At 33.3% G+C, this 14,676-nt stretch overlaps 1 protein-coding gene across 3 annotated transcripts in view; it reads right to left on the reverse strand.

The window, feature by feature from the left end:
- The window catches only part of Edem2 (ER degradation enhancer, mannosidase alpha-like 2), a 47,493-nt gene extending 33,157 nt beyond the window's left edge, over positions 1-14,336 (reverse strand). For all 3 annotated transcript variants that reach the window (XM_016060648.4, XM_016060650.4, XM_087159342.1), the window contains exon 1: positions 13,976-14,336. In XM_016060648.4, the coding sequence (XP_015916134.2) occupies positions 13,976-14,085 (110 nt within the window). In that variant the 5' untranslated portion in view covers positions 14,086-14,336. The remainder of the gene's footprint in view (positions 1-13,975) is intronic.
- Positions 14,337-14,676: the final 340 nt, after the last annotated feature.

Genomic DNA, 14,676 nt, shown 5'->3' on the forward strand with positions numbered 1-14,676 from the left:
TGAGACAGGTAAATTCGTGCCTTTTCCGCAACCTCGTTATAATTTAAGACAACGAGTAAATGGACGGGTCATAAGAAATTAGAATTTGTAAGAGGGGGGTGCAACTAAATTTTTCTTGTTATAAACTGGGTTATAAATGTTTTGGGGTGGAATGTCAAATGTTCTCCAAATATGGAGGAGGAGTTTATATCTGGCGGTGCATATTTTTGTTACATAAGCCGGAATGTAGTAGGTCGGTGGAGACTGTTTTTTGTTTTCAGGTGGACCACGGTCCTTTTATGTACATAAGTGTGAAGTGTAGGTCTCCACCGGCAATTGTAATGATGTATGTAATCAGTCAAAACTGGGTTTGTCCCATTTTTTTTTTATGTTATTTTGAAAATGCAGATTATGAATCTTTAGATGTTTAAAATTTGAAAGCTGAAGATTGATAACGTTGCTGTACAATCTTTTCCTGACCCCCTATGGGCCGCTGGAAAAGGTATTGCTAAGTGTAAATCTGAGTTATAATGTTTTTTAAAGTTAAGTGTAGTTTAAACTACTTTGGAGCATATTTGATTCCTCTTTTCTGTTTCCTTGCAAGGTGCACATTGTTAGGGTCAGATTTGATTTTAGTGATAAAGATCTAAAAGTAGGTTTAAAGCCGCGTGGTGCTTTTAGAGATTTTGAACTTTAAATAGGAATTATTTATGAACAGCTTAGAGAAAAGGAAAAAACGGAATTTTTTGTGTGAAACCAGTAATTTAGTTTTCTTGATTTCTTGATAGTGTTCCAGGTCATTTTAACATAGTGCTATAGTGTTTCAAAAAATTAAAAGTATTTTAATTTTTTTTCGGTGAGGCGATGGTATTGTAATAAATTGAAATTTATTATAAGTTTTTTTTTGTAATACTTTTAAAGATAGATTATTTGTCTGTAGATGGCACCACTACGGTAAAGTTTAAATTCAATCATAATGATATTTTCTTTAGAAATTTTGAATTAGTCTTTTAAAAAGGGATTTTTTTGGGTAAAATCTATGTAACTAAATTTATTAATATTTATTGAAGATGGTATTATAACTTGTATAGGGTATTAGTGGATTCATGACGGTTTTTCTCAGGGATCTTTTTTTTTGGTTCTGACGTCCGCCGGATGCGGGATGACTCTGGACGTGGTAAACAGGTCAGTCTAGATTCTTTCGCCTTGTTGACGGGAGGATAAAAGAGAAGCGATGAATGTGGCGAGTAGCATTCTGATATCATAACCAGAAATAATAGCACCAATGATTATCAATTGACCAATGATGATGAAATTATTAACATAACTAAGAAACTCAAAAACAGAAAAGCTCCTGGGCACGATGCAATTACAAACGAAATGATTAAAAATGCCCCCCCATCAATTATCCCGATCCTAACTGCTATATTTAACACTTGCCTAATTAACTGCTACTTCCCAAATGAGTGGAAAAGATCTGACATTATTCTCTTCCCCAAACCGGGAAAAGATGCTTCCAACCCCAACAATCACAGACCTATTAGCCTGCTGCCAGTTATCTCAAAAATCTTTGAAAATATCATTAAAAACAGGCTATACACCAGCTTACAAAATCTCCCAGACCAGCAATACGGCTTCCGTGCTAAACTATCAACCACTAAACAAGTTATAAATTTAATGGAATTTATCAGTAGTGGAAAATACAAAAAAGAGACAATGGCCCTTATCCTACTCGACGTCGCTAAGGCGTTCGATCGGGTATGGCATAGGGGCCTAATAGTCAAACTCAACGGAATGAATATTTCAAATAGCATACTCCTCCTCCTAGACTCCTACTTGAAGGATAGATTCTTCAGAATCAAATTAAATAACACTTTCTCTGACTACAAACTTATAAGAGCAGGAGTTCCACAAGGATCAATTCTTGGCCCTTTACTGTACATTTTGTATACTGCAGACTTCCCTGCGGATGGCAGTAATCATAACGAGCTAGTCGCTCTATACGCTGACGATACTGCATTAATAACGAAATCCATTAACACAAAAAGAGCAGTAGAATTACTGCAGAGAAAACTGACCACAGTGGAGAATTGGTGCTCCAAATGGAGGATAAAATTACACCCTGACAAGAGCCAGTATATGGTAATCAATAGCAAAATTAAATATGAGAAAATACCGAATATTACGCTATTCAGTATAGACATCTCACCAGTGAAACAAGTGAAATACCTAGGTATTATCATCTCATTCAACTTAAGCTGGAGCAAGCACATAGACGACGTTATAAAGAGAAGCAGAGGAGCGTTTTTCGCCCTATATGCTATACTGAATAAGAACTCCAAACTCGATTTGAATAATAAGAGATCAATATATCTTCAAGCTATAAGACCCATACTGACCTATGGCAGTCCAGTATTAACTACCCTTACCAACAATTTAAGGAAGAAACTATCAAATTTCGAAGGAAAATTACTAAGAACCATGTTGGGCGCCCCACGGGCGATCAGCAACAAATCCATCAAAAAAGACCTAAAAATTGATGATATCAACCAATATATGGCGAAAATTAACACTAAATTTTACAAGGATGCGAAAGACTGCAACGCAGCTAACTTCAACAAAATCTTTGACATTGAAATTATCAGGGAAAATGCTAGCATCAGTCCACTCACAGCTTTCCTAACCTCAGATTGCCTAATATCAAAATATTACAATCAAACCCAATAAATACAACACACGACAAACACACAGCTTAAACACCGGCATGTAACAACCTCGGTGACAGAGCAACCCTTTCGAGGGTCCGATCCGGGGGAGGTACACTGTCGTTAATTCTCAGAATAGTGAGCAACCCGGCACGAGCGGTTTTAACCGGGACGGCCGGGTCACTATAATAACAGAGGTATACTAATTATGTACATATCAACTAATTATATTCATACTTTAACCCTGTATATACATGTAAATAATTATCTGTTGTAAATAGTCCAATGTTTTGAATTCAATTTACTCGTGCTCGTTACTATGTGCATTACTCTTTATTAGATGTTCTTGACAATGGAGTTTTCTCCAACTTCTCCTTTCATTTAAATTGTTTGATTTAATTATGCCTTCCCAACTTATGCCAACACAATTCCGATGAATCGGTGAGTGGCGCTTCGCGCCAATATGCCGAGATGTCTCATATTCATAGCTCATAGCATAGCTGGCGAGTAGCAGTTGCAGTACCAGTAGTAAGCAGTTAATCAGAGCAGTATCCTGGGGATACGGAGTTTGTCCGCTGAAGGAGTGGTTCGTGACAGTATCTCGGAGATGGTGGATCGTAACCTTAGGGAAAGCTAAACTGAAGTCTCTAGCGGGAAGGACTACCGGGATTAGCCAAAAGCCGATATCTTTGAGACGATGGGCCAAGTCCGAAGGAATCTATGCTGGACGTCCGGTGTCCCCCTTCTACATGCCTAAGTCGCTTGAAATTAAAATAGCTGGAGAAATTTCGAGATCCTAGCCAAGGAGTTTGTCCATGAGTTCATCTACCTTTCCGGTGGGCGGTTCCAGAGTGAAAGCAGTAAATTCCGTAGGGTACTTATAAAACTTTAAATTTTATTTCGTTAACATTTTAGAGAAATCATTTACCGAAAATTCTGAACTGTTATGTTGTGTTTTTTTTTTGTGTAGGAGAACAATCAGCATTTAAGTGTAATTTATAGATATCATAAACCAAGTCTGGGTTTTTAGAAATGTTAAATGAAGTTTTTATTTTATAAATGTCTTTTTTTTGAACTGTAGAAGTTGAAGGTTATGCTTGAGTGTTTTAAGGTTGCATTTTTGTTTTAATTAATGTATAAATGTTTATTCCCATGTTGGCATTTGGAAATGTGTGAAATTATGTTTTTTGAAGATTTAGAGGTGCAATAAAAATGAGTTTTAAATGTTGAAAGTTTTCTGTAATTCATTAGATATTTGTCTACTAAATAACCTGGGTAACCGTTACTAAATTTAAATTTTGAGATCACAGCCAAAGGGGTAACGGTACACTATATGTATTGTTTTTAATTGTTACATAAACTTAAGATGGTAAATTTGACCAGTCATAATATTGGTGTTAAAATGGCAAGAGATGCAGGCTAAATAAAACAATGACCCTTTTAAAATCTTAAAAATTATTTCCTAAGAATGACCAAAAGTATATTTTTTATTACATATTTCTTATCTCATTTTATTTATTTACCTAGCACTAAATGTACAACTTCATTAAAAAAAAAAAAAAAAAAAAAACTTTTGTTACATATGAGTATTTTCATAATGATTGTATTTTCGCATACTTGAGCTCAATCTTAATGGTTCGACGACCCAAGCTTAAAAATGCAAATTAATTTGTGCAAACTATATTTTAAGTTATGAAATCCAACAGAAGATGGTACTCTCCCTGCATAAACACACTTTTATTTCCGATTTAGGATTCTTGACCTTCAAAACAGGGCGGGGGAAGAGAGATACAATCTGGAAAATATTGTCCCAAAGATTTACGGAAGAGAGCGGTCAGATATTTAGGCCTCTTAATGTTAATTTGACTTAGTTCACATTTCGCATTCTCAAAGTAGGCGGGTTTTTAACTTTTCATTTCTCAACAACTATTCGACAGATTTTCTTCAAATTTTGGATCTTTCAATTTAAAATTACGCAGATTAAATTGGTGCATAAATTTGTATACCTAACAATTCAATGTTTTTTTAATCATTCGTAAATTAACTAATAAATAATTTTGAAAAGTAATTTTTTGCACGGAATTATTTCAGATAGACGAGTTTTAAAATTGTGTGCAAAAAGCAATATGGGAAAAGATAAATTAACATTAAGGGGTTCAAATTGTCAACCGTTTTTCTGCCCAAACTATTGGGACCATATTTTACAGATTGCGGATATTTGGAGGGTCAATAATCCGAACCCATCGGGGAAAAAATAGCATGCTTATTCAGAGAAATTTCGTTTTTATGTCCAATATCGTAAATTAAAATAATGTAAGCATGAATGTTTTTCTAATAATCAAATTTTAAAGTAGTAAAATAAAATCTTAATAGTTTAAAGAACACATAATTGACGAACTTTAAACCCAAATTAATTAATGCTACTTATAAGGTCGATGTCAGCCAGAATTTAAATTTGAGGGAGCAGGGGACCAAAAACGGATTGTATATTTTAGGGGAAAAACTTGATTTTACATACACAATAATATTTCAGCTTCTTTCATTATTTTAAAACAAATGATTGATGAATTTTTATTGACATATCAAGAAAAGAATAAATAAACTAAAGAATAACTTGTGAAAAAATGTAAATATAAAACTGTCGTCGTCGACCTCAATGTTGAAAATTATTGGTTAAAGAGCTTCTTATTTATTTACAAAGTGACTCACTGATTCTCCTTTTTTTTCCCCTCTTTTCATTGTAAACAACCATTCACTCATTGCCCCATAAATAAATATATTAAATAGCGCGTCACAATATTAAGTTACGGTATTTCAAAAAACCTTATATCACTTGAAAAACCAAAAATCAACACGACCGGTTGTTAAAGAAAGGGGAAATAATAAATAGCGTCTACCAACTTCCTAATATGCTTTCTCCAGGGCCGTCTTAATAGCAAGCAGGGCCCCCCGGGCACTGAAATGTTTTGGGCCCCTATTAAATTTCATACTATTTAAAATAGAACTAAAAAACTTCACATGCATAAAATTAAGCATTTTTAAGATATGCAATAATTTTAACAAAGTTAAACACATTTTTATAGCCCCAAAAACTCAATGCACATAAAATAAAGCATTTTTAAACTAGGCATAATTTTTTCTTAAATGCTAACAAATTGTAATCCTCAAATAGTAAGTAATTTTCAAAACGAAGAAGCTAATTAAAATAAGTAAATTAAAAAGCATAGGGGTATAAAAAATTTTTTTGTATTTTATTTTGTAACCGACCCAATTTTCGGGTTTACGACTACCAATGTTCAATTCCGTAGCCTTGTAATTTTGAACCAATCCAGAAGACAAGGAAACTCCTGGGTCAGTATCCCCAGAGGTATGACTTGCTATGGGAACATGGAGGCGTCTGTGACTCGACAGACTTAACGTGCATCAATCACCATTTACTACACGGGGAGTTTTCGGCTGGCGGAGATCGAACCTACGAACTCTTATACATGGGCCCAGTGCTCTACCAAGTAGGCTATCCCGGCCAAGGGTTAAACAATTTTTTCATTTTTTATTATAACCGTCATTGAACAACCGAGTTCTAATGTTCAACTCTGTAGCCTTTTACTTTTGAACTCAATATAGAAAACAAAGGGTCCCGCAGTGGGCTGATCGTTAAGACACGGTTCCCAGCAGATCACCGAAGGCAAGCATCACTGGCTGCGGTCAGTGTGCGGGTGGGTGACCCATTTGGATCAGTCTGCGCAGGGACCGAGGGTGTTCGGTGTTGGTCCTCGTTAAACTGTGCTACCGTAAAGTGCTCGGCTTCGCGTGCAGGTCGTTTGGGCTACCGAAGCGGGGGTGCCATCCTCTCCGCAGAGGATCAAAATTGTGATGGCATGTCTTCGGATCATCCTCAGGGATGTTTCCCAGACCGTCGCCAATAGCCCATTGTGCAGCTCTAGTGCGACGTAAATGAACTACAACAACAACAACAACAACAATAGAAAACAAAGGAGCTCTTGTATCAAGTATCGGGAAAAATTTTGCATTCGTGGAGTACTTTTTCAGTGGAACTAACCCGCATTTACATTACATGGAGATGAAGACCACGAGAGCCTCCCACGGTTAGTCTGACGGCAAAGGGACTCTAACCCATGATCCGTCTGTCACTGAGGATATTTCACGTCAGCACTGTGGTCTGTGCAAGCCGGATGCAGATTCGTATCGACCAGCCATCATTCAGTTCGAACCCGGCTCACCTCATTGGAAGGCAAACGCTCCATCCCCTGAGCCTTCGCGGCTAGGGTATAGCAATTAAAAAAATTCAAAAGGTATGAATTGTTTCGTCAAACTATTAAGAAGTCAGTTATTATAATATTAATATTTAAACATCTTTCAATGCACATCAGGCATAACCAGTTTAAAAGTTGCTGTTGTATGATTCGAAACACTGTCAATTAATACTTTAATTAACTATAAATACTGAACAGAGTTGGTTGTCAAGCATATTTAGTTGTTGTTGTAGTTCATTTACGTCACACTGGAGCTGCACAACGGGCTATTGGCGACGGTCTGGGAAACATCACTGAGGATGATCCGAAGACAAGCCATCACAATTTTGATCCTCTGATGAGGGGATGGCTCCCCTGCTTCGGTAGCCCAATGACCTGCATGCGAAGTCGTGCACTTTACGGTAAAACAGTTTAACGAGGACCCGTACCGCACATCCTCGGTCCCTACGCAGATTGATCCAAGTGGTTACCCACCCTCACACTGACCGTAGCCAGTGATGCTTGACTTCGGTGATCTCAAGCATATTCAGAGACATTATCCCTTAGGGAGTTGAGCACCTAAAAACTTCATTTTAACGAAGAAAAATAGATTTCGGCTGACTTTGTATTCTTCCTAGTGATAAACTATTCAAACTATTGGTGTTTGCATGGTAATCAATCACTATTCTTAGAAAAAAAAATGCGCACTTTTTACGCTAGTATATATCCCAGAAAGCATGCAACCTTACGGCTACCTTCTGTCACAATTTTCTTCTTATTGTCGAACGAAAGTGTTTGTACTAAAAAGCTTTTTTTAATAAGGCAAAAATCTTGCAGTTTTTAAACCTTTCATCCTAAAAGGATTATTTTTTAAGACTTTTTTTTTTAAAATAAGTGTTGTCTCTTAAGTAAAATGGTCACTTGATGACATATTAGCTGACGTCACACACTATCGATAGGATCAAACTGCATTGCTCATTAAAATTTCATGACAAGGTGGATTTTAGCTGAGACTTTGTGAAAAGAAACCTTATAATTACCTGGGTTTAAGAGTATTTTCACCTAGCTTTATTAAAGGATTTTTTTCACGCTTGGAAACTCTAAGTCAACCTCGATTTAAGGTTTTTATATAGAAGGTTGTTTTCCAAGGTTTTGGACTAGGGTTAATGTGCATAGAATAGAGCAGATTGTCACTGATCTCGTTTTAAGGTTAGAAGATTTACACGTAAGCCGCATAACCACAGGGCTAAAGAGAATAGAAGGGCTGGTTCACTCCTTTGAAGTATCTCTTGCCGCGCCGATCCTCTGACGTCACTCTAGTGACGTCACTTTGGCGCAAAGCTCGCACTTTTACTTCAAGAACGGAGCGTTTGGCCTTACTAGCTCTAACTAATATTGGATCATTTCTTTTTGCGAGATATTCTAAGACATTTGTTATTTTCCATAATGACTTTCCTCAGTTTTTGCAGTGAATTTACAAGAATTTAAAACTATTATCGAAATGCCAGTTTGCGCGATTACAACTTGCAAAAATTCTGATATAAAAACAAAAGGAAAAAGTATAATTTTTCGCGTGTTCCCTAAAGTAAATGAACAACTATGTAAAGAATGGATTCCGAAATGACACAGTTAATATAAAACCGCAATACGTTTATTCTGTCGTAAAGAACTTTTATAAAAATTCATTATCTAAATAGAAACCGCCTCGCTACTTCATAAAGAAAGGCAGGTGAAAAGAATTAAAAAATAGATAAAGTCAAAGAAATTTAAAATGTAAGTAAAAAGTATAAGTAAAATATATAGTATATAGTTGAAATTTTCCTAATTTCATAACATATTTTTTAATGTAGTTATTCTAAATATTTATGATTTTTTTTAAAAATTATATTCTCTTCAACTTAAATATCTATATATTATATCATCGTAAATTTAAATGCCTATAAACAATTGTAAAATTTCTGATGTCATTATGAACCTAAATTATTATTTTGTTTCAGTAATTAGCGTTTAAGGTTGATGTTTCTTAATGATTAAGTATGAACAAATTGCTATTAACGACATATTTTAAAATCAGGGATTCTAAATTTAACTTAACTTATCGTTATAAAAGAATATGTAGATAAAAAAAGTGTCGATATATGCCTTCATTTTTCTTAATAGTTAAAGTTAAAACTGAACTTTTGAAAATAAAGTAATTATCGTGTCATTTTCACCAACTAGCAAAACATTTTTATAAGTTTAAAATGGTATTTTTTTAATATAATAACCAAGAAAGTTTTTTTTGAACTATGTTTATGAACGGAAATAATGTGTTAATTACGTAAAGTTTGAAGGCTAATAACCAGAAAAAGTCTAACTTCTTTTTACAAGAGAAAGATGCAAAGTTATCATATCTTTGCTTGCGATCTCCGAGATCTGTAGACACAGTGACGTCATGAGGAGGGAAATCGTAGCTTCAGCTCTAAGAGCGGAGTGAACTAGCCCTTGTATTCTCTTTAGCCCTGGCATAACCAACCTTTTTAGGTTTACATTAAAAGGTTTTTGCTGAGTGAAAATAAACCATATTTTGCTATTTGGGATTTATTTTAAAAATTATATAATGCAAAGTTGTTTATTCTTAGTTGTTGTTTTTTAATACAATTTATAAAAAGTAAGATTCTCAAGGGCCCCCCTGAGTGCCTGGGGCCCCTGGGCACTGCCCGGGTGTGCCCATGCGTAAAGACGGTACTGGCTTTCTCCCAAAACTAACATAGGTTAGGTGCATAAACCTATAAAAATTATTAAATTTCAAAATTGACCAAACTGACCAATCTCAATGATATTTTTAGAACTAAAATTATAATTCTTGCTAAACAGTTACTTTAATTATTATTAAGATTAAAAGATTATTTATTTGTATGTTTTCATTAAGAGGGAGAGGATATTGACCTGCCATCATCCTGGTTCTGATCAAGATAGTTGTTATTAATTGCGTAATAAATTTTGTCTTAATAATAAAATTCAATTAAATTTTTTGAGATACATTTTCAATAAGAGGGATTAGTTAAAACTTTAAAACATGTTAGATTTTTAATTTCCTTGACAGTTACAAGAAAAAGAAATATCTGACAGGAGTCTTAACTTATGGAAAAAGACTGATTGCTATGAATACAGTAAGATTTAATGAACAAATTAATTCTGAATCATTTAGATTGTAAAGAAAAAATAATAATTTAAATACCGGATGATGTAACATTAAGAAGAAAAAAAATATGTTTCTCTCTTACACAGAATCATAAAATAGAAAATAAATTTATTCTGAAATCATTTGTTCTAGTAAGGAAAAAAGCTGAAGGAAACTGATATTTCTTCATCATCCCCATACATGAATATGTGCGTTCATTTGATATTGAATAAAACAAACTCTTGCCCGTTTCCTTTCTTTTTAATAATTAATTTTGGCACTTCTTAAAAAATATTTTTAAAATGGTAGCTTTTTGCTGATGTTTGAAACATTATTATAAACTTAGATAATTATCTAAGTTTATAATAAGCATTAAAATGCTTTCAACAGATATACTTGGAAGTCAATACTTTCAAGAGGTAGTAACTTCCAATTTTTTCATTGCTGCTTATTTATTTAGAAAACTAAATTTTTACTGTATTATATAATTAATTATGATAATTAAACCTTTCCTTTATGATAATTAATTCCTTTTCTGTAAATCCTTTTCTTATATTTTATTATTCTAATCGAAACACTTTCTCACACTTTTAAATTCACATCCTGTCCTTAAATCTATTTTTGGCTCAAGCAAGCATTAATTAAAAGTAAGACATTTTTTCCCTTTGTTCCTTGTAAGAATTGTGCAACCTATTTAATAAACCAATTACAATTACTAAAATTTCCCTTAATCTCTAAAATGTAACCAGGGGTCTGTCCAGACATTTTGTGAAAGGTCCGGTTTTTGTGAAATTGTGAAAAAATTACTCACATTCTTTCAACAAGAGTCCTGCTTTTATGAATTTGTGGAAATAGGGTCCGGTTATTACAAAAAACTTTTTCAAGGAGTTTTTAAATTGTAAATAGATACAAGATTATGCTCAGCACTGTAAAATTATAATAAAAAGAATTAAATTTTCGAAAACAAACAGCAATTGCTGCTTCTAAATTAGAGATGCAACAGACAAATATTTGATATTTAGCCTATACTGCTGAGAGCAGAATATTCATTTCAGATGAATATTGGAAGAATCGTCTGCTGAAGACAAAACTTAATTCGTTTACATCCATCTTTCTTGTTTTCTGCCCCGGGAAAGGTTTATTCAATTAACAAAACAATAATGAAGATGAACAAATTTGTGAAGGGTCCGTTTTTAAGTTAAAATATTTTGTGAAGGGTTCGTTTTTATGAAAAGATAATTTGCGAAGGCTCCATTAATGGATCCAAATTTCTTCGAAACAGACCCCTGGTAACATTTTGAGGATTTACTTTGCAAGATTTTCCCTAACTAATATCAAGGAGCACAACTTTTCGTGAGCACATTTAGAGCTGTTCTTCGTGTTATAATTAATGAATAAATTTCGTAACCTCCTTCCTTGACTAAAACCCCTGTTTTAATCCTTCCACTCAGCAACAATGTTATATATATATATATATGATTCATCTTAAATATAAAAGAAATAGGAAATTTATCAAATATTTACAACTTAAAAATATTAAATTCATGTCACACGTTTTTATTGCTGTTATCACATTCTTTCCGAATTCTATAAATGCTTAAAAAAAATTATGTGCAGATAAACTTTTCAAAAGATTAATTGATATTCCAATATATTATTGATAAGATGGTTATTAGAGAGTAAATTTATTTATAAAAACTAGAAGAACTTTGAAAGCTAGGCAGTTCAGATGAGGAGGAGAATACCTCCTAGAAAAGAGAAGGCCTCAGCATGGGTCACCATAAACAAGAAATTTGATCATTTAGGAGTCCAAACGTATTGACATTTTTCGTATTTACCAGTACTGGGCAGTTCAGTAGCTCAAACGTAGTGAGATCTTTCTTATTTTTCATCCATTGCATAGTTTATGTTCATTATGTCGTACAAATAAATTGATCTGTGCTGAGGCCTTCTATCTTCTAGGAGGTTTTGGTCAGGGTTACAGTCCTTAATCTCTTTATAATCTTGGTGAAATAATAATGTTCACTCAATATTATTTTGAATGGTACACAGAGACCATAAAAGACAAAAGTCGCCAGGCAAGTTTAAAAATTGTGCACATGGATATTTCTATATTAGGGTCGGTTTTCGGCCATTACCGTTGCCAAGCCAAGATTTTGTACCTGCAGAAATTTTTAAAAAAATAATGTGCAGTTGTCTGCCAGAGGGTAGCAATGAGTTTGTCCCTTTCCTGAGATTTTTTTCTATATTTTTTGATATTAAATGGAATCAAAATTTTGGTGTGCATTATAGCAGGGGTCTGTTTAGAAGAAATTTGGGTTTGTTAACGGACCCTTCACAAAATATCTTTTCATAAAAACGGACCCTTCACAAAATATTTTAACTTAAAAACGAACACTTCACAAAATAATTTATCTTTTAATAGGACCCTTCACAAATTAGTTTATCTTCATTATTGTTTTATTAATCGAATAAACCCTTCCCAGGGGGGAGGGGAGAAAGACAGATGTAAACGATCTAAGTTTTGTCTTCGGCAGATGCTTCTTCCTCTATTCGTCCAAAATGAATATTCTGCGTTCAGCAGTATAGGCTAAATACCAAACATTTGTATGTTGCATCTTTAATTTAGCAGCAGCAATTGCTGTTAATTTTTTAAAATTTAATTTTTTTAAATTATAATTTTACAGTGTTGACCATAATCTTGCATGTCTTAACAATTTAAAAACGCCTTGAAAAAGTTTTTAGCAATAACAGGATCCTAGTTGCACAAATTCACAAAAGCCAAAGCCTGGTTGAAAGAATGTGACTTAACCTTTATTTTATATTCACAAATTACGAGCTATTTCTTCACAATTTCACAAAAACGCACCTTTCACAAAATGTCTGGACAGACCCCTGATTATAGACACGCTTGGGGAGATTTCAGTTTCGTGATCTGCAGCAAAATAATCGTCAAGTCTTGGAAACTTCTGGGCAGTGGCCCGCGAGAAACTAAAAAAACATCATAGAAAGGGACTAACTCAAAAGGTATAACTCGTAGTCACCCCCAGACAAACATCTACATATTTTTTTTAAAAAATTTGCAAGTTTAAAATCTATTTGGCACCTTGGGGATTGTAGTTGGCGCGACAGATCACGATACGGAACAGATCACAATATCCCCTATAGTTTTAAATCCTGCAGAAAAATTTTGCAAGGCTCACTAGTTTGAAAAATACTTTTGTTTTAGAGATGTAATAATTACCAGATTTTATATTATCACAGAGGTATAACAACTGTGATTTTGATGGTACTTAAAATATGTTTCATAAGAATCAATCGAATTGTTTGAGGAAATAACAGTAATAAACCAAAACATTAAAATCCAAAAGAATAATTAATATAACCTATGAATGTTTTTAAATGCTAAAATTTGAGAATGTGCTCAAAATTCTCGATTTTTAAAGTATACAAACAAAGCTAAATCTACAGATAGTTCAACTGAAAGTTTTAAGGTCAATTCAATCATCAATAGTAGAAAACTGGTCCTCAGTAATTCCTAAGTTATCATACAATGTTAGTAGGCCTAGTAGAAGTACATTAGAGGTCATCGGAACTTTTTTTTTAAGAAGAGCATTAACATAATAAAATACATGTATTTGGTTAGTAGTTTTTCTACGAGCTCAATAATACGAAGACACTACAGCGGTTTTTTCATAGATTCTTCATCACAAATAAATACGAAACTTAGATGTATAAGAATTATCAATATAAAAACGATATTTCTAAAAAATTTGTTGATAAAAGACAGCATTAACTGTAGAATATTATTTCTTTTTTACATTAGATAAGCAAGCAGTGCATGATATTTGCAATAAATAAAAAACTACACTTACTTTAGTTGATTTTTTTCTTCCAAACTCATACACGAAATTAGATTATTATAATTTAAACACAATCCACATATTGTAATCCAAAATAATGCAACAATTTTTTGATAACCCATGGTAATTATTGGAAAGGGAGCAACTGAATAGATAATAAGGCGTAAGATTTTAATAAGTTCATACTAATTAATATAAAGAGCTTTCTATACTATTAAGCATCTGATTGAATACAGATGCGTATCGAAATGCGTTGTTTAACAATATTTCAAGTAATTTACTTAACCATAACATCATCTGTCATAGCACAACACATCACTATAGTACTTTCTTCACCCCCACATCTTCTCCTTCTCCTGCTTCCACTTCCACTATCGGAAATTAAAATTACGATTAAACTGATCATTAATCGTTTTATGAAAAAAAAATATTCAATAGTCACCTTTATATTTCGGGATTCTAGTATATATGCATGATGTGGGATCACATTTTGGAAAACTAGATTTTTTAAAACTTCTAGTTTTAAAATTTAAAAAGGGAATTTTTCTATAACTCCATTTCCTTTCAACGATTGGTCAAATCTAATGTACTCAAATATGATTGGTTAAAATTCAAACTGTCTACTTGCTGTTTTGTACAGTAAAAATATAGCTCATCAAAAATTTCAGTAAAATAGAATTTTTCGATAAAAACACATATTTATGTTATATTTC

The sequence above is a fragment of the Parasteatoda tepidariorum genome, chromosome 3 (genome assembly GCF_982258835.1).
Source record: "Parasteatoda tepidariorum strain Cologne lab strain chromosome 3, Ptep-v5.0, whole genome shotgun sequence".
NCBI lineage: Eukaryota > Metazoa > Arthropoda > Arachnida > Araneae > Theridiidae > Parasteatoda > Parasteatoda tepidariorum.